This window comes from Erpetoichthys calabaricus, chromosome 10 (genome assembly GCF_900747795.2).
Source record: "Erpetoichthys calabaricus chromosome 10, fErpCal1.3, whole genome shotgun sequence".
NCBI classification, from domain to species: domain Eukaryota; kingdom Metazoa; phylum Chordata; class Cladistia; order Polypteriformes; family Polypteridae; genus Erpetoichthys; species Erpetoichthys calabaricus.
In genome coordinates, this window is record NC_041403.2 from 54023347 (window position 1) to 54044813 (window position 21467).

The window sequence follows — 21467 nt, forward strand, 5'->3', positions numbered from 1 at the left end:
CATACTGGGTGTGTGCACATCGTAAACAGGCAGACGAAGTGTCCTCCACACTAGTCACTTGCATTTACACACAGAACCCAGCAATGGCAAATATGAAAAACAAAAAAAAAAGTTTTTATTTAGATTGACAATGAGGTGGAATTGTTATTGAGAGTAACGCATGAGTAAAGTGGCTGAGAATACAGACCTGGAGTCATGTTGGTGCAAGTACAGTGACATTTTACAGCACTACAAGGAGCACTGTCTGTCACCTGAAGAGGCACAAACAATGGCAATAGTTACCAATCAGGAGATGAGATGTAATCAGCAGGATCCAATCAGGGAGGTGCCACGTAATAAGCATGAACCAATCATTGCAGGATTAGAGTCAGTGAATCAGTGAATTCAAACTTCTCTCCATTTTTACTCTTTCCACACTACAATGCTAAGCTTGCATTTTCAGAAATCTACGACTTTGGAGAGCGTTTTCAAAACTGTCCATTTTCAAGGGTTGAAAACAAAAAATGGAGACTAATCCCTGCGTTTTGAAATGAAAATGTAGTGGTGTGGACATAGCCTTAGACACCTTAGAATATCCAGTGCTAAAGTGTGAGCGTTAACGGACATTTATCAGGTGAAATCTTCATCCTTGAAGTCAATAATGCCACAAATGGGGCAGTATTATAACACATCAACTCCAAAGCTTACATTGTTGTATTAAGCAACCCTTTATTCTAAATAGTGCGCTATGTAATGTATAACTAGTTATAATAAACACTAGTATTCTCAGTCCTAGTTAAGGATTAGTAACATTTGCTATGATCTGCGTTTCACAAGGCTGCTCATGTGGTCAGCCATCTTTGCTTGCCTGTGCCCATCTAAAATTTCAGATCAAAAGCGTTATTTTTACCTGGACAGCAACTTGCTCAAAGCTGGATCAAGTATGCATATTTTGTCTGCACAGTGGCTCGTCTTTTTGCATCAGCCATGAAAAGGTTTATCTTCTGTAAGAAGATCAAGGAATAGGAAGATCAGACATTTCTGCTATCAACAACATCTGTGTTAGCCAAAGCCAGATTGCCAGTAACAAATCTGTCAAGGCCAGTGTCGACAAAGTATGTGAATACAGAGGCTGAACTTGTCTGTGAACTCTCCAACACCGGTAATTTACTCTGCTACATTTCAAAGAGAGAAGATTAAACTGAGAAGTATTTTTGTAATTAAATTTTTGCTTTTACGTTGAGCAAGAAATGTTCAAATCTTGTAGTTTTGTTGTACAAATGCATTTCACGCCTTATCAAACAATCTTTTTTTCTGCACATTTATTTTCTTAATTGTATTTGTGTACTCCGTTTGTATTTGAAATTTCATACAGAAAAAGGGTAGATGGGTGGATTGAATATCCTGAAATGTTGCCCGAGTGTGTGAACTGCATATTTTGCATTTATAGGAATTGTATCTTGCCATTTCTTGACACTTTTGCCACATACTCATCCTCTAGGGATGTAAATACAACCAGAATAAATCACTCAGATTAATTTAAGTTCTTGTATTAAAGCAACAAATTAGCTAATTGGCCTGGAGTGGTAAAGGATGCAGGACACTGGTGTACAGAATGTGGAGTGAATTCTGGGGCTTTTCGTGGTGGTTCCATGTGAGAAATTGTTCACAGTTTTAGAATTTGGGAAGAATTGTATTAATGCTCATCTTATGTGCTGGGCTGTGGTCAACCTTTTCGATGCGTCAGAATCTCTGTGATGGGACTTCACATTTGGGTTATCTTACAAGAAAGAAAGACAGAAAGAAAGAAAATGATTGATTGAAGTGCGCAGCTGCAGGAAAAAGGCACAAATGTACATACAACAAGAATTATAATATTCTTAAGTATGCTAACAAGGCACAAAAACACATAAAAATTATCTAGAAGGAAATTCAGAAAGTGTAAGTACTTATCAAGTGTAAAGAGATTCACAGTTAACAGTACAGGATGTCAGACATTGGCTCAGTATATTACATACAGCGTCATTGTCTGTTAAGAGGTCTTTTAGATCAGCCGAGTACCATTCAGCACAGAGGAACAAGACCACGTCGATGGAGGGGTAACTCACTATAGAGCCGAGGTTAGAAACTCTCTCTCAGTGGTTCTTTGAGCAATGCAGTTGCCTCAGTCTGTTACTAAATGTTCTCCTCTGTCTGGCCAAAACCTCATACAGGGGGTGAGAGTCACTGTACAGGTTAGAAAGCAGCTTCCCAAGTGACCTCTGTTCTACCACTTCCTCCAGTGAGTCCAGCCTCACTCCAAAGATTGAACTAGCCTTTTTTAATCAGTTTATTTAGTATGTTGGCATCGCCTGCACTAATTCTATTTCCGTAGCACACTACCACATAGAAAATATGCTGGCCCACTACAGACACGCAAGAGTGGCCTGTATACACCAAACAACTTCAACCTCCTCAGGAAATAGAGACCACTCTGACCCTTCTTGCATACAGCCTCTGTGTTGGCACTCTACTCAAGCCTGTTGTTCAGAAGCATCTTGAGGTACTTACACAACCTTTTCACCTCCACATCTTCACCATATTAACAAGAAACGGGGCCCTTTGTCTCACTGATGTTAAGCTGCAGGTGGTTCAGTTTACACCATTCAACAAAGTCTTTTCCTCTTGTCCGCAACTAGTTCGCCTGCCCACTGCTGATACACCCAACTATGGCCTTTTCATTGGAAAGTTTTTGCAGATGACAGGATTTAAAGTCTGAGGTTTACAGGGTAAACAGGAAGTGAGCCAGTGAAGGCCCCTGTGCTACATGACCATGCCTAATGTACAGTTCTTAAACAGCACAAACTGTGTGGTCACTAGTTAGGTAGCCCATTATCCACCACAAAATGGTAACATCAAACTGCATTGACTGCAGCTTCTCCTCCTGCAATTTGGACTGTATGGTGTTGAATGCACTACAGAAGTCAAACAATATAGGAGTAGGCTCTATTCAGCATATAGATGATAGCATTTTCCACCCATATGTGGTCCTGGTTGGCAAACTGCAGAGGGTCCAGTGCTGTTCTGATCAGGGGCCAAGGTCTTGCTAAGGTGTGAAGTCAGAGCCACCACTCGGTAGTCATTTAAGACTTGCAGTTGCACTATCTAGGGGACTTGGACCTCACAAGGCGTCTTCCATGCAGTCTAATGGAACCCTTTGTAGGATCAGACTGACTGAAAATATGCTGAAAAGCTAGACTGAGATTGCCTTTTGCAATTGAAATGTTATACTGTAAATCTTAATGAATGAATTTAAAGAGGTAGTAAATTAAAAGAAATCTTTCTGCTAATTACACATCTAGGATAATTATACATTTAAATTCATCCTTCCATTTTCTTAACTTGCTTAATTCCAAACAACTAATGTATGCAGGGAGTTGGAACCACACTCCTGACAGAACAGTCTTGTAATGGCATTAACAAACCGTCGCATATCTCATTTTGTTTGCAAATATGTATAAATGTTCCCACAGGCTGTTGAAGTATTTGCCTAGTTTCTGCAGTGCACAATAGTCTTGTTTTAACCAGGAGAAGAGGAATTCTCTTGTTTAGTTCCTTCTCCTGTTATTCAGGTTCTGCTGTTTAATGACAATTGTCGTGCTTTGTTGCTGGTCACCTGCCAGCTTTACAATTCCCATGCATATCACTGGAGCAGCACAGCTATACTTGCTTGTTTCTTTGAGTACCTGATTACAGACTTAAAGAGCACCTCAGATCTCCACTTGGCAAGACTTCCTTTCTCCGAAATTTGACCTTGAATTGGCTGCTTGCCATTATTGATGAGGCCTTCTCATTTCTTTGACTATAAAAGCACTTCAATGGCATCCAACACAACACAATAATGCATTTCTGAATAAATGTTTATGCACACGTCAATAGAGGAGAAAAGTTTTTTTGTTGAAGTATTTAACTTTTAAGTTTTCTTTTTTTCCTTAAATGGTTGCAGATTGCCTCCAGCGTTATGCAGCGAAATTGCTTCATTCACGTTTTCAGGAGTTGGCACCATAATGAAACCTAAATCATAATGCCATTCCTGCAGTCTTTGACCAAGCTATACATACGAACATAGAAATTAAGAGAAAATTTGACAAATGAGAGGAGACCATTCAGTCCAACAAGCTTGTCTGGCTAAGCTTATAACTAAAAGTCCCCAAATCTCCTTTTTATACTTTTCAAAGGATGTCAAGGTTTTTGCTTCAGCTTTTTGACTCTGAAGTTTGTTCAAGCTTCCCATGACTCTTTCCATGAGCAAGTGCTCTCTTGCTTCCACTTTAAACGCATACACTAATTTAACTGGAAAAAAAACCCCAGTGGGTCAATATTAGTTGCTGCAAGGGCAGCATTGCCATAATGTGTGCCAAGCGCTGACCAAGAAAAAAAAAAAAGTAAACTTTCTCTGCTTTTGTATTAAGACCATTTGTTAACCAATACATTCATTGAATAGAAATTGTTTTTCCTTTTTGTAGGAGCTAGAAAATGTAGTCTTTTAAAATAAAACACACTTTCATAAGGGTATTGTAACTAATCTGAAATGTAGAGTTTTACGTGGAATTCATTTAGTCTCGATATTCAGGAAAATGGCTACCACCTTAATCTGCTGCGTCACAGCAGTGAAATCTCTCCACCCATTTTGCGGACTGGCAATTTTTTTCAAATACAAGCCAGTAGTTTTCTCCTAGAGCAGAGGTTAGCAACCTTTCAGCCGTGTTGTGCTGAACCAATGTTACAATGTTATTCCGCGAGCCAACTTAATTCTACCAATTTTGTTATATGTAGTATCAAAATTGGAACAGTTATAATGGGCTTCAAAAGTATATACTGTTGAAGCCCATTATAACCAGATCTTATAGTATTGGTCATTCACTGTTTTAAAATACATAGGATCATATGTGAAAAGAGTGTTTTGTCAAATTGTAACATATTTATTAAAAATTGTATTGCAGATTATAAATCACAAGTTTTTTCAATACAAAATACATAGTTGGAATAAGAAAATTATCAAGAATTCTAATATGAGTCATCATTCTTTAGTATTAATTAGAGCTATTAATAAATTAATGCAAAGCAATTGTATAGCTACATTCTGTGGCTTTTTTATTCCAATTATTTGACTAAAATAAGTAGTTTGTTTCTTAAAGCCAGAAACAGACCTTTTTATAGTTTCACTTTTCTCAGAGTTTTTAAACATGGACTGATGTTTTGTTTCATAATGTCTTTTGTGGAGTTTGATCCCCAGACACAGACAGAGGACTCAGAATGTCCCCAAATACACAGTTTATTTTACTATTCCTGCAACACAGCATGCAACCACAATAACTCAGTCCTTATCTTTTTATCTTTCTTTTCTTCATTGCCTCCACTCCTCTCCTGCAAGCTCTGTCCTCTTCCACCCGACCTGAGTGGAGTGAGGTGGCCCCTTTTATACCACACCCGGAAGTACTCCAGGTGTTCCTCAATCAAGTCCCAGCAGCACTCCTGGGTGTGGCAGAAGTGCTGCAGACCACGGCTCTGGAATTATCCCAGCAGCCCCCGATGGTGGCCACGTAACCCAACAGGCTTGATGAGCATTACAGCCCCATGCTCGTGTCCCCGATGTAACCCAGGGTGTCTGTCCTTTTCTGTCCCATGAAATGGCTTGCCCTTTTCTTGGTCCCCTGCTCTCCCAGGCTTCCCAACAGGGCGCGATCCCCGGCCGTCCATCACACTTTGTACAGTACACTTGATGTACAATACAACACTTTCATAGCATAACACACACACAGCACGATCCTTTTGTTTGTACAAATTCATATTCATTCGTCCAAGAGTCTTGAAAAGAGCAAACATCAAGTTTTTGTCTTTTATGAGTAACTTTAGGGCAGCATATATTACTTAATAACAACAACAAGAGGTTTGTTTCAAGGTACTGCACTGAACACATGGTTTCCCTTTACATTTGAGTCACAAGCGCAAAACCTAGGTGGGGACACGGAGCACGAACACATGCACGGTAAATAAAACAACAACAAGAGTTTTGTTTTCACATACCACGACCTGCACTGAACACATGGTTTCCATTTACATGCGAGTCGCACGAGCAAACATAGGGGACAGTGTGAACCCATACGCTGTAATTAAAATATAATTTTTACTATATTTCAATTCAATCAGACTTCCATTGAGAATCGTTCCACGTGCTGTACGTTGCTGACCCTTGTCCTAGAGCAACAAGTTCTCACTCACATTATACAGTAAAGATGTGTTTGTCAGGATGATTGGCAACTAAATTCATCCAGTTTGAGTGTACGTGTACACTCTGACACATTCACATCCCACCCAGGCTTTGTTCCTGTTGTGTCCTGTGACTTAGTACTGGAAAAACCAGGCTTATGTGGTTGATGGGTTGCCCCAAATGTCAGAATGGAGCAGAACTGAAAAAGCATACATCTGGGCCTTGAATGTCTTAATTGAGAGCTTATGACTTGACTTGTGTACATTGTCCCAAGTTTTTGAGGTGCAGGCTACCTCTGCCACATAATTGGGCATGTGTCGTTTCAGCAGTAATCCACGGTACAGCAAAGCACCCAGGCTAACAGAAAAAACAGCATGCCTGCACAATGGCAAGGGCACATGGCATTGCTGACAGGAAAAGAACTGTGGCAATCACAGCTAACAGTGAAGCACATTTCACAGGCCAACTGATTGTTTTCATCACAAACACAAGTCATATACTCTGAGCACAACAGAGAGTCACACAGAACTGGAGGTGCGGGCTTCCTCTGCCATGTTTTTGGGCTTTGGGTGCTGCGCACAGTAAAGTGGAGCACATTGCACAGGCCCACGGGTTAGCACAAACAATTAGTAGAGTGACCCAGAGTGCTGTGTTTTGTGAGAAGCACCTCAAACACCTTTCTTCAAGGACTGGAAGCCCCTTATTTTTCTTTACATGCCATTTAGTGTTCTGTTTTCTCTACTTAGCCTTTTTTTTTTTTTTTTTCTGTGCAACTGCTCTTAACTGCCTAGAATAGAATACCATTTGCAATTAGTTGTATTGCTGTTTTAAGAAAATTGCGTTCAGCACATTTCTGTTCAAGTTTCCAGTGCACACAAAATCCAAAGTACTGACTTAGAATAGCACCACACTCTGCCTGTATTTTCACTTCAAAAGGTTTCAGACTTCGGTTTTGCATTTTTGTTCCTCACAAGAACTGCAGTTCTCATACTGTCTGTCAAGAGACCTGGTATGATGGACTGGCATCCTGATCCAACACTGCGTTCAATAAATTGATTCACAAAATAGACAGGAAAAGAAGCTCCTAATGCTGTGAAACAATACTGTAGAATAGACTGACTATTAAGTTGCAGACAAGTGTGTTTTGAAGTAGTGACGTGCGAACCACAGGTTGTTGTCAGAACCTATCCCAGCTCTCGGCTCAGTGCCTCACTAAGTTCTTGATTGGGTGTCCGTCCATCACATGACTAAATCATGCACCGAGCCTCACTCGCTTTAGAATTTCCCACTTTACTAACACATGCTGTATGTATTTGGGCAGTGAGTAGAACATACCCTCAGCCACCAAGACAGTGACCAGGCCAGGCCTAGAGAACTATAAGGCAAACTATTCTGTAATAAAACTAATTTAAGAATTTCTTAAATAAAAAGTAGAAAATGACAACTTTTAGGTGATACATATAACTTATTTAATCTAGTCGAAAAAAGTATTGAATTTGTTGATGTGGATTTCAATTTCATCAAATAACAGATCTTTTAATTCTCATGGATAGGCCTCGCCATTGGGAAGAAACACTACTTTTACCTGATGGCAGCATGAATTAGATGATTTACAAGTCTCCGACTTAAAGTTTAAAGCCAAACAATATCTACATACTTCTGTCATATCACCTATGTCCATATATTCTCTCTCTTTTTGCTGTTCCGTTATTTCACGGAGTAATAATTTCCATTTGTTAGCACTAATGCGATCTTTACGATCAGTTTGAGACTTTGGAATTTTAGTACTTTCATAATCTCGAACGTGCTCTGCATGTGTATCGCGCAAACATTTTTGAACCTCTTTACGACGTTTTACTTTGTCTTTTATTTCCAACCCTGCTTTGAGCTGAGAACGCAGGAACTATGTCTGACAATAGCATTCACGTGAATGAGAAGTGATTGGACTGTGGACATGGTAGTAAATATTTGAGAGGAGGGCAGGACTTGTCAAAATCTCTTAGCAAATAGTCTCGTCTCGCGGGACCTGAAATTATCTCCGAGAAAGTCTCGTCCTAGGATTTCCTTCTATAATAGAGAGATAATCCAGTTACAGTATTTGTGTTACTACAATATGTATGCATTTAATAAAACATTAATGTAGCACTGCCTTTGTATTGTCTAGATTAGTATTTCTATAGCTTTATGACCGCTATTGTGATGGCTTTTTTCTGTAATTAGTCTAGAGTACTTTTAACTTGATGATGCCCACATGGCCTCCAATCCCACAGCCCTAAAGTATATTTCAGAGATCAGTAATAGACGAGTCATCTTGTATTGTATCTTTTTGTTTTGCTTTGATTTTTTGCAAATATAAAGGAAGAATACATGTTTGGGTGTGGATAAAAACATTTTCGTATATTAAGCACAGGTACAATAGAAATATAATGAGAAATATTAAAATAAAAATTAACAAAATCTTGATGCAGTATTTGTCCTCCGTATCAGATTATATTGTAAAAGGGGGCACATAGTTGGGAAGTTGTTGAGGGAAGATTTCACACATTTCTTTCTTCACACAAAGGACTGCAGGCACATGGAATAAAATTACTAAGAAGTATGTCGGAGAGCAGGACTTTAGGGACCTTCAAATCACACCATGATGCCATTTTGAGCAATCCAGGTGAATAGGATAGACGTGTTTGTTGGGCCAAATAGCATGTTCTTGTCACAATTGTTCTATTTTATTTTATAAAGCTAACACAGTCCACCTCACCTGTAAATTAAACATTTGCATAGCACAGATGAGCATTTTCAAACTTTAATTAGGAAGTTGAACTTTAGGCCTCATGGCAGTTGCTACAGTCCCCAGGTCTGGCTTGCTCTTTTATTCTGAGGAAGTGTCTGTGCTTCTGAACATCTGTAATATACCCTGAAGTTGTAACTTGTTATAGGTGAGGGTATTAAAACAATACTAATGACGTATCCCTTCTTAAACATTAGTCACTTAAGATTTTCATTTCTTCATTAAATCCACATAATTCACATTGATAACTGCATTTAATACAGCACCTTTCAAAGAGAATACAAGTACACTGCATAAAAAGTTAAAAAGCAGAAACAACTACCAGTTGAAGGGGCTTAAAACCGCATCCATACAAATATGTAAAATTCAATGAAAATTATATTTATGATGACACCTTTTTAGTCACTAAATTAAATAATCTGAAAAATAGCTTGCAAGAATAATAGTTAAGTATCTCAAAGCTTAGATGCTGAATGTATGGTGATGCTGTGGCTGCAAAAAGAAAAGCAGCCCAGAACAATAGGCTGCACTTCAACGTTTTTGAAGTTTTTGTCCCCTGGGATTTTTTTTTATTTTATTTTATTTTAAAAAAGGAAAAAAAAAACATTTTTTTCTGCATCCTTCCTCTGTAGCCTTTCCTGCCATTGCAGTGAGAGCCAGTAATATGCTGCACGTAAAAAAAAGTGTTTAGGGCTAAACAATTTAACTTAGAATAAGTACTTTGTCTGCACTAAACTTGTCCCAGAAAGCTATAATCCTCTCTCAAAGTTTGACTGGAGTCTTACCAATAAAACATCAAGTCTTTTCAGAGCATTTCTGCAGTCAGTCATGTTATGATAAATAAATAGACAATGTTTTTAAATTTAAATTTGTTTGAAATATTTCACCATTATTCTTTCAGGCTATCATGACTCTTTTTTTACCATACTCTGTGCTCTCTATCGACTAGACACTCCATTATGAACACAGGGAGAGGAGTGAAAGCAGTGTGACCTTCAGCTGCACAGACATCCACCTTTCACATATGCTACAATGACGCACAGTCGCTGAAAACTCCACTTACCTGCATGACTAGAACTGTCTGCAGAGTTTAATGACACTGAAACCCAGCAAAGCGGACCCTGCACACTTTTAGACTATCGTTGGGATGATGCATGTATAAATAATAATAAATAATAATAATACATTACATTTATATAGTGCTTTTCTCAGTACTCAAAGCGCTATCCACACAGGGAGGAACTGGGAAGCGAACCCACAATCTTCCACAGTCTCCTTACTGCAAAGCAGCAGCACTACTACAGCGCCACCTGTGAGGACGAAATATGAAATGTCTTTTACAAATACTCCCTTTGCTTCCCCAGACTTCTGTGTTGTGAACATTTTGATTGCTCTATTTGTACAATAGCTGGTTGAGAAAAATTTTTACTATAATACAATAGGAATGGAAGAAGATGATCCACTGTGGCAACCCCTAACGGGAGCAGCCGAAAGAAGAAGAAGATAATACATTAGGTTGCAAAAATATGGCTACAGGCCCACTGTGTATTTCAATGGTATTCACAAGTCCATTTTTTTTGGCTGAAGATGTTGACAATTTATTTAAAGAAACAAATCTTGTTTATACTGTACATTCTTTTTAATAAGACTTTAAATAGTTTGAGTTATTTAATGTGCAATTTACCACTTGTCTAATTTCTGAACTAACCAAATACCTGGACAACAATTTATCTGAACTACAATGACTTACTGATAATAAACACTCCACTACTTGATGGCGCATGTTAAGAGGCGTATCTTTGGTTTTATATTTAAAAGGTGTGGGCCTTCATCAACTGTTGTGAACGCATTTAATGTCAACTCAGCTGGGACTGCAAACACTTCATGGAAAAAGGCTCCTTGCAGTGACTGGTCATAAATCATGATAATTACATCACCCTTGGTGAAAAGCAGTTTGATTTCCAATATAGCGTTCTCAGCAAATATTGCAACATAAAAAAAAGCACATTAATAAATTTCACAGCCTGTGTTACATTTCTACCAAATGTCTCCTGTTTTGAAAATAGTTAAGATTTAAAAGACAGTAGAAGAACAAAACACTGAACCCAACAAAATCAAATATGGAGACAAAGTCAGTTTTAAGAATACACACATACTTTAAAGTAAAAAAATAATTTGAGGGCAGCACATCAGTTGTATCCACAAAATGCATGTGTTGTGACAGAATCTCTGCTATCTCTGTACTCCACAATGCGATTTTCATTTTAAGAAGCAAATAAACCTTCTTTTAATAAACTTGTTTGTTGAAATGTACTGTTTAAGGTTTAACAAAAGAAAACTTTGATTACACACTTCTGTCCACCCATTATACAAGCTGGCCTATTCAAATAAGGGGTCATGCTAGGCCTGATCCTATCTCTGAAGCTTTGAATTAGAGGCAGGGACCACCCAACACATCACCCGGGCATCCTCACTCATATGCCCATGTTCACTTAAACAGAGCCTCCTCTCAGTTTAACCTGAATGACACAGGAAAATACAAATATTAGAGTACCAAGAGAAAATCTGCACACAAATGGAAAAAACACTCGTAACACCACCCTCTACCTGGTTCCATTTTGTTATTGTGACTGCTGAACACCAACATCTCTGCTCCACATTTTTCCATAAAATGCTGTAATGGAATCCGTCACATTTCTGTTATTTGTTTGTTTGTCTATTTTTTTATGATGCTTACAGCCCTGATTCAGATAGAGGCACAATATCTGCCAAATCACCTGTGGTATAAATAGACTAACCACTCTATTACAACTTTAAAATCATTATAGGCAAAAGACTTGGCTAAAAGAAAAAAAAGTTGCAAAAAAAGTTTTGCAAACTAAGTCATATGGCAATGTGAACAAAATGAACAAATAAGAGTTGAGCCCAGGTTGATGTCCCAATTAGAGTTCAAAAAGAAAAAGTAACCAAACAAGCAATTTGGGTGAATATTCACCAGGCTCAAGAGTAGCGGCCTTGAGGGTCGACCCATTGGGTAGCTGAATTCAAACGGAATGCTGACTTCAATCAAATTCGGGTTGATATGGTCATTCAGGCGGAACAGGTAGAGTCATGGCCGTTCTCGTAGAAGTGATGTCAGATGTCTTCTGGTGAGTGTTCCTCCATTGTGGTGGCAGACAGAAGACTAGTCAGCCAGTTCTTGTGTACCGAGAACCCATCAGATACTCCTGAAGCCCACATGTGTGACGGCAGTCATTTTTAGTAAACTTGTGTTAATTTTGCTAATATCTGGGAGGTCTATAGGAGGCATTTGTATTACCGAGAACCCACCTATGCATCCAGGGTCAAGTACTGTAAGGCAGCAATGCTGTGAACCAGACCATTATGAAAATGTGAAACTAATTTTAAATAAAGATTTTGCAGTAGTCTCTGCATTTTTCCAGCATTAAGAAACAAAAACAGATAACCCCAAAAGTAAATGAGACAGTTGTTTGAAAATAGATTAGATAAACATAAGGCATGTTACATTTCAAAAAGTTACAGGTCATTCCAAGTCACCAAAAGAAAATGTCATAGAATCTTTATAGGTGTAGTAAGCAAAAAAAAAAATCTTAATCCATCAGTATTTACATTCAAAGATAATCTCCCTTCTCAGCCCACTATTTAGCAACCTTTAGAATGTTCTACTGAGTCACCAAGCCCTCCTCAGTATGGCCACGAAGGTCAAAGCCGGCTTCCTTTCTAGCTGCAGTATGCTGTTATTGTTTCCAAACAGGGTAGGATTTCCTCTGTTCTTTCTGTACTTGGGTGTTTGGAAGCTCAGAAGCTAAATATGTCTCATTTAAACATTGGACTTAATGTCTTTTATGTTTCTGTGTCTGTTGTAGATTATTTTGATAATAAGATTAATGTCTTTACGATCGCTATTACAAGCATGAGTAGTCCATTTATAAAATTTTTAGTTATCAAATCACAAGACCAGATGAAACTGTTTTGTGAATATGTAAAAAAATAACACTGAAAGGCGGTTTTCCATGAGAACGATTCTTTGCATGTTTCCCTGGAATGACCCCAGCCAACTCAAGTGAAACAAAGTGACATTTAACTTGAATTGGATTTCTGTACAACATAGAAAACATGTAAGCATATATAAACATTACACTATTGAGCGAAAACATGGTTCCAAAGATGACTCCTTCAGCCACATTCAGATTTTTAGGAACATAGGACCAAGGTTTGAGGAGAACTAGCAATTGATCAACATAGCTTGTCAAACCTCATTCACATATCTTTTGGAAATATATCAAACAGTCAAAATTTTAAAAAGTCTCCAAAGTAATAGCACCAGGTACCCTAGATGGTGACCATATATCTTTAATTTGTGTAAAAAAAAAAAAAAAAAAAAAATTACTTTAATCAACTTCCATCTATGGTACCATGTTCTAGTTGAAACCCCCATTTTTAAAGAACAGTTAACATCCATCTTATCAATTCCCATCTGATATTACATCATAACTGCCATTTGCAGATTGTCTTCCTTCAACTTTTAATCAAACATCAGATCTGCAGTGAATCTTTTAATCATGAAGCGCAGAAAAATTGCATGTAGGCCTGAATACCACCAGCCAGTCTAGCTCACAAGAGTTGGCTTTACCACTGGCAGCCAAGCCCCAAACTCAACAGGCAGGCTTCAGACCTGCGTAGGCCCAAAAATGGATCAAAGGCTTCTAGCAAGTAAATATCAAAAATATCCACAAAAGGGTAAAAGAAAAACTGTTAAGTAACCCCCTAACACAAAAATTGAAACAAAATTTAAATTTTAAATGTTTAATTAGTTATGAAAGCTTTTAAAAACCAGAGGTAGAAGCAAAAAAACTGAGTTATTTGGGAAACTAAATAAGTCAAAGTTGAAGCACCCAAATCCAAACACGTAATTAGAGGCAGTACCTTAAATATGAAGCAGGGGTCAAAGCCAGCAAATCCAGTATCAAAAAGATAAAGATGAAGATCACAAGCTGAATGCCAAAGCTGTTGTGCCTTGGCTTAAATACTGTGGGGGCCGGCCAGTTGGTCAGCTGCCTGATTAGGTGGCCCCGCCTTTTAGGCACCACATACATTAAGCGGGGCAGACAAGGAATGCTAAGACTAAGACAGTTCACATAATCCAAAATTGAATCGATAAACAGCACAACATTAAATTAATTAGATATATATAGCACAAAAACATAACTATTCAAATTTTAAAAATAATTCTAAAACAACAAAAGATTAAATAAGGCATTAACTTGACCATAACAGTACCTCTTATTCAGTTAATCAGTCTTCTTTGGACTTTATAACAAAATAATGCACTTCCTCCACCAGGGTCCATTTTTTTTAACTAAAAATATGCATTCAATAGGGAAAACCCCATCTATTTTAGAAAGCAGACTTTGAGGGATTGATAAATGTGTAAAAGGACTGAGCAATAATTCTGTGTAAGTGATATAAACTGAATATATTGTGTAACTATGTAGTGCTCTCTCCAAAAGGAAGGAAAAAGGTGCACCAAAAAGCACAGATTTGGGAACTCCATTTCTGCTGTTAGAATAGTTTTCCAGAGGCACTTGAAGATAATGCGAGTGTGGAGCTGTATAAATAAGAATGTTTGGGACCTGGGACATGGACATTCTTGATTGGAACAGCCTGTGTCCGGCCTTCATTAGGTGCAATTTAGTGTAATGTGACATAACCTGCATGTCTCAGTTGTTGCATGGTGAGCCACCATGGCTGTCAGCTTTAATGAAGACACTTAGTAATGGCTTTGCACGGTGAAATGTCTCCCCGTTTATATTCTTTACATAAGCAGGCAAATGTGGATGTAAACTACAAAGTTGTTGATTCAGTGTCCATGCCACCCCAGCTCACTGTGTGGTCCTGCATAACACATTTGACCTACCAGTCAATACTGTGCACAACTGGTGTGTGAGTCACTTTGGATGAACTCCTCTCTGTTGTTTCCATTCACAGAGTGTCAGGGTTGAGCACAAATCTGGAAATTCTTCACTTGCAGAGTTCAGGACTGAATGATACCCTGGTTTAAAAATAAAAATACAGTAAGTCAAGGTTACATTGTAGACATCAACATATAATTAAGACAAGATTTTTAGCCTAGGTCATGCTGGATATACATGAGATCATCCATATATTTAGCATCTTCAAAACACTTTATATACAGTTACAATGATTTTCTCTTTGTCTATGACATCATTAACTACACTCACAGTATTTTATATGTATTAGTTGGTTTTAAGTGTATTGTCTTTCCTTTCGTCTTCATGTATAAACAATGTTAGTCACTTCTGACAGTATTTCTTTAAAGTTTATTTTGGCTGTGAAAATGTGCTTTTTTCTTTTTTTGAGAAAAACTTGACTTGGACAATATGAAAGGTTTTATTCCATTACTCCATTAGGGAGTGGAAGCAAAATATTTCTTAAAGTGCTATGGTTGCTAATTTAATTTTCCAGGACACAAATAAAATTCTGACAGCACTGTGAAACTACACTAAATCATATTTAAAGGATTTTATCTTTAAACACGTGTTCCCTACTCCCCAGATTGGAATGTCTGATCTAGCTCTACTTTTGGTTTTGAGCGACCTTATGATTTTTTGTTGATGTTTGAATTCATATTCTATTTGCCATGTGTAGGTAATACCTTTGTAATTCTTATTGGCAATTGGTAAGAAAATAAAAGAAAATGAATATAAAAAGTAGCCAAACCAACACAAAAGCAAAAATACAAGGGATGGTGCAGTCATTTGAGACAGTAAATGTACCCCATGAAGTGTTTTTTTCTTGTTTAACCTATGTGAACATTTCAAACTTTGATCTTCATTGAAATAGTATCTATGAATAAAGGTAATACAATACAACAAACATCATACCACATTTACATGTTGTAGTCAGTTATAACATTTAAATAAACATAAATACAAATTTTGCATGTCAAAATAATAACCCTCTGAGTGTCACAGTCAGGCCGGGTGATAGAACAGTTGTGACTCACTGGGCCGTCTACTTTGAGCAGCTGATCCTCCGACTAGGACTCTGGATATCTCTGGGTCCACGGTTCTTGAGGCTGATCCTCCAATTAGCTGTGAACCACCCAATCTCACTGAGATTGCACAGGTGGTGAACCAGCTGAGGGGAAGAAAGGCTGCAGGGATCTGTGGTATCCGGGGTGAAAGAAGGCATTAAGAAAGAAGGTTATGATGCCTATTAGACTGGGAAGGGATTTAAAAAGATCATCCAACAATTGGAAATCGACCTTCCCACTGTCTGGAAGAGCATTTACAAGTGGGGAAGATTTCAAACTGCCAACTTAGCCAGACTGCCCCATGAAGTTCAGCCCAAAAGAAGAATGCAAAATGCTGAAAGTAAGCTAAGAACCCCTGAATTTCATTACAGATCTTCCAGGTAGCTCTTGCCACTGTTGATTTCAAAGTACAACACAAATGAGATCTTCATGGGAGATGTGCTCCAAGGACACTTTTGTTGTGCAAAAAGAATATCAGGGCAAGACTAACACCTGAAAACCTAGGCAAGGACCAGGACTTATAGAACAGTGTGTTCTGGATAGGCATGGCAAAGATGCATAGAATTATTTGTCTACAGTACTAGATCATATTTTTGGCCAAAGCTGGAAGAACTGATACCATCTATAAAGCTTGCTTGTGAAAATGTTACATTATGGGGCTGCTTTGCTACATCACAGCCTGTTCAGCCCACCGCTATTAATTTTTGATAGTGACAGCCTGTGCTTGAGGATAAGGATGAGATGTGTGTCAGAAGACTGAAGCTCAACCCAAAGTGGACCTTGCAGCATGACAATGACCCTAAACATACCAATAAATCTACCAAGGAATGGCTAAAAAGAAAATAATGGAGGGTTCTGGGATAACCAAGTCAATGCCCAGATCTGAATCCCATCAATATACTATGGGAGGACTTGAAATGGGCTGTGCATACAAGAAAACCCACAAACATCACACAGCAGAAAGAATTATGTATGGTGCAGTGGAAAGAACAGTCTCCCAGTCAATGTCAGAGACGGGAAGACAGTTATAGGAAATGCACATGTGGCGGTTGTTTCTGCGAAAGTGGGGCAATACCTGCTTTGAGTGCTGAGGATGTACTTATTTTTTCCACATATAGAAAAGGCATATCTGTTCAATGAACTAATTATTGCAGTGTCATTTTTTTATTACATTACTTTTATCTATAGATACTGTGTAAATCTAAGATCAAATCTTGATATGTCCACGTTAAAAAAGAAAGAAACATTGCATGGGTGTACTTACTTTTACACATGACTGTATATATGATTGTACATATTCAGTACTAGCCATCCCTCGTGACTCCACCCGCGTATTAGTGAAACAGGACAGTGAGGAGGGCCCTGTCCGGCTCCCCACTCCTGACGTCACGCTTCTCTCTCCCCTCGGCCCGCAGCCTCTGTCTCGGATTATCGTGAATATATTGCTCCTGCAAGCGAGCTATGATTCTTAGCACAATGAAAGAAGTTGCAAAATCAACCGGAATGTTCAAACAAATTATAGAAAAAAAACCCGACATAAATCCGCTAAGCAGTTCTCATGTGAAAAGCAGACAGACATTGGATTTTAGATATAGAGAGATATGTTCTTATCTCATCTCCTCAACTTCTTTTCCTGGTGATGATTGCAGCAAAAAAATTTGTCTTGTAATTCATAAATATTCCAGCTTTACACCACTCATTCATTGCTTATTCTTTCCTCTCTTTTCTAGGTCACTTGTTAAGGATGGTGATATCCTGGCAGTTTCTACTCCTTTCTGAGATGGCACTTGTCGAAGGTAACAGCAGGAACTGCTCCTGTTCATTAGCATCAGACTTCGAGACATATGACTTCAATATGAATTCTCAGATCTGCTGTCTAAATTTCTCCGGATCTACTGTCGGCACCCTTCGATGGAGCAACTTTTCAGGCATGTCTGAGCTAAAAATTCTTGACCTTTCATCGAGTTCAATTGAGGAAATAATACACAGTGATGATGGCAGCATCTTGCTGGAGGTTATCTACTTGGAGCGGAATCTTTTAAAGTTTCTTCCAGAGACTTTCTTGGCCAATGCACCAAATCTAAGAGTCCTGCACCTAGAGGAAAACAAGCTGCAAAAACTGCCAGACACTTTTCTTCGAGAATCCAACCATCTTGAAGAACTGTATCTGGATTTCAACCATTTGTCTAATCTTCCTCCTGGATTTGTGAAGCCAAGCCTAAAGAGATTAGTACTTTCTAACAACACCTGGGAATGTTCCTGCTCATTATACGATGAACTTCAGAACTACCGTCACCTGCCCAAAGCTGGAAATGGAGGATATGAACTGGGCTTAAAATGTTCCACCCCAAAACATTACATAGGAAAAAGTCTGGAGGCCATGCAGAGGTCTGAGTTATGTAGGTCACATGGATTAACAGCTCTCTTTATTCTGTTGCCACTTTGTTTTGTTCTTCTGATTATGCTTTGTTGGTGTTGTGGAAGGAGGAAAAAAAGCAAGGAAGCCAGCTTTGATCTGGCAAAACCAGAAACACAGCTGGCAACAGTGGATAGGAATGGAACAAAAGGGTTTTTGGACCGGCAGCACCATTATGTTCCCTGTGAGGTGGCACTGCCCAATGATGGAGAGAAAAACATTCTTCTGAAGAACCAGCTAATGCTGAGGCCTTCGGCTGCTTTACTAGGCAGTAGTCGTGACCTTTACGAGGAAGTAGAAATCAAACTCGGTGCCTCTGTGGATTCTCTGACCCATCCAGAGGATTCCTGTCCAGCCTCACCAGACCTCTGTATTGAGGAAGGAGACAAGTTTATGGAAGAAAACAAACCTGATGTTGAAGTGGTGAGTGTCACTGAAGTTCTGAGAGATTCAGCAGACAGAGAAAAACTATATCTCGCCCAGTCGACGGATTATTATAACCTTGTTCCCGGTATTGATCTCGAAGACTCTGATCATTGTGAATATGAAAATGTGGACCTGTCCTGAAAAAGCTTTTTGGTAGACTTGCTGAGTGGTCGCTCATCACTGATGATAGAAAGGAATCAGACTACAGAGCAACAGGGAAATGGTGCTGCTTTTCTATATTTTCCCCATGCAACACGTGGCAGAAAGTGCTTGTCCATATAAAAAAAAACCACAATCAGACATTACAACAGAAACCTAAGAGATATTTTGACAGCTAACTACAAATTTATTTTGTGTATTTATGTGCATGAAGACATTTTAAGCACTGACTGTGGCGCAACACAAGATAAGTGCGTCCTAAAAATTCAGTACCATAAACAAATTGGAACGGAATGTGACATTAACATTTGTTTGACTGAAAGCCAGAAGCACTGCAGTTTTAGTTTTGATGTGTTTGCATTAAGAAATACTCGTTTTCTTGCAAAACCAGTTACTCTTCCTAAACTTGCACTGCAGGTTACATTTATTGCTACATTTTCACTTACTGTGTACTTTTGTATCTTACAGAAGAACCTTACAAGGTTCTCAACCAACGGCAAACCTTTATGGTAAGGTGGTAATTGTAGCCATTGTGCATAAAGTGCCTATTGATTTTATAAACGACAGTACATTGGAGCGAACGCCAGTATTTCATGAAGCTGGTTCACGCTCCAATACTACAATAACAAAAAATGTATCTGAGTCATAATGTGGTAGATAGTGACAAGTGAGACAGTCTGAGGACCCACGAGAGACTACAATACAGGATTCCGAGGGATTGGCAGTTTACTACTGCAGGGCCACGAGAATAGATGGGGTTGTTACTGCACACTTGGTTTTCTGTCCTCTGTTCTCCTGACTCTGACTGCCTTCTAAGCTACCCGTCTGAGGTGTGTGTCAAAAGTGTGCTCTCTGGACATTGATCTAGGGGTAACCTTCAGAGTCTGAGCCAGCTCCCTTGCCCAGGCTTGAAGTTCTGGGAAAAGTGTAACCTCGTATTGTGGAGTCTTGAGCAAAAGACGTGGCACAAACTGTGACAGAAGACAGTGGCCAACATACTATAAAATAGTCACCTACCTTTTCTCCTTTCCCACAAGACGGCCCATCTTTGATTTGCATTATGAAGCAGGAGCTAAACCGAGAGAACCTAACAGAATATATAGCGAGTGCTACAGTGGACATGGCGCTATAATCCTAAAGCTGGCAGGTAGCTCTGCAACTGCCTATTGTGTTGTTTTTCTTTTATGCACCACTTGTCCTGCTTCCTGTGTGCCTTTCTTTCCCTTTCACTCTCACCACATTTTTTCTCAACATGTACCTTACACTTGCCATGTAATTTATTTCCATTTTGTACTGATGTACACAAGTTGCAGCAAACTCTGTTGGACTTCAAATGTTAAATAGAGATTCCCATGGAAAAAATGGACCCTGTTGGCGATTTTATTCATGACTATGACATGTTAACACCATTTTGTGTTACTAATATAGAATTTCACTTCTTCGATGATATATAGTAAAATGCCAATTTTAAAATAACATTTACTGTTACAGGGATATCATTCCCTTATTGGTGTTTTAAAGAGTGAAATATATTTTTAAATAGTGTGCGAAGTAAACCTGCTTAGGGAAGAATTACCATTCAAATAAAATGAATGCTTCATTAGGTGAAAAAATTAGTAGGATTCATTTCAATATGTATATGTAAACTTTATGTTTTATCCACAATTTAGAGGCCAAAGCAAACTAGTGCACCTCGATTTAGATTTAGCTTTGTCCTGGAGGGGCAGCACTAATGTTCTGTTACTGTTTTCTTATTGCTTTGTGTTAAAGGAATGTATCATTTACCATCTTGAGCAGGTAGGCTACGCAGAACAGCTGCTCTGTGTGACCCCGCGATAAAACTCGAGCTAATCTGATACCAGGCTGACTCATTCAGTATTCACTCGCCCTCTGGACATTTCTGCTGTCAATATTTTAAGGAAAAACTTAAACACAGTCTCTTCTATCCATGATTTCTAATTTTCAAAATGTTTTGAGAATATATGTTTATATTTATGTTTTTTAAAGATTAAAAATAACTTTTTTAAAAACTAATTTCTGTGTGGCAGTATTTGTTTGCTCAAACAGTGTAAAATGCTTAGAATAAGAGAAGTCGACTTGATCCAAGTACCTGAGAATAAAAAGCGAGGTGTTTATATAATATAACAACAAAGAGATGATTGCTAAAGAACAGGCTATTCAGCCTCATACGGCGTCACCTAATGTGCTCAAATAAGGCCAATCTGAGATCAAAAAGTCCACGGTGCTACTTCCAGTCACACTGAGTAACTTCTTTACACAATACACAGTTCATATGAAGCATTAAAAAAATTATACAAAATTCACTCTTGAGCAGCTGTCATCTGTGCTGTCTGTCCTCACACAGATTCAGCTA

The 21467-nt window shown here is 38.5% G+C and overlaps 1 protein-coding gene across 2 annotated transcripts in view; it reads left to right on the forward strand.

Moving 5' to 3' along the window:
• Positions 1-21125, forward strand: part of si:ch211-106k21.5 (uncharacterized) — a 56376-nt gene extending 35251 nt beyond the window's left edge. For both annotated transcript variants that reach the window (XM_028811242.2, XM_028811243.2), the window contains exon 2: positions 17823-21125. In XM_028811242.2, the coding sequence (XP_028667075.2) occupies positions 17823-19075 (1253 nt within the window). In that variant the 3' untranslated portion in view covers positions 19076-21125. The remainder of the gene's footprint in view (positions 1-17822) is intronic.
• The last annotated feature ends 342 nt before the right edge of the window (positions 21126-21467 follow it).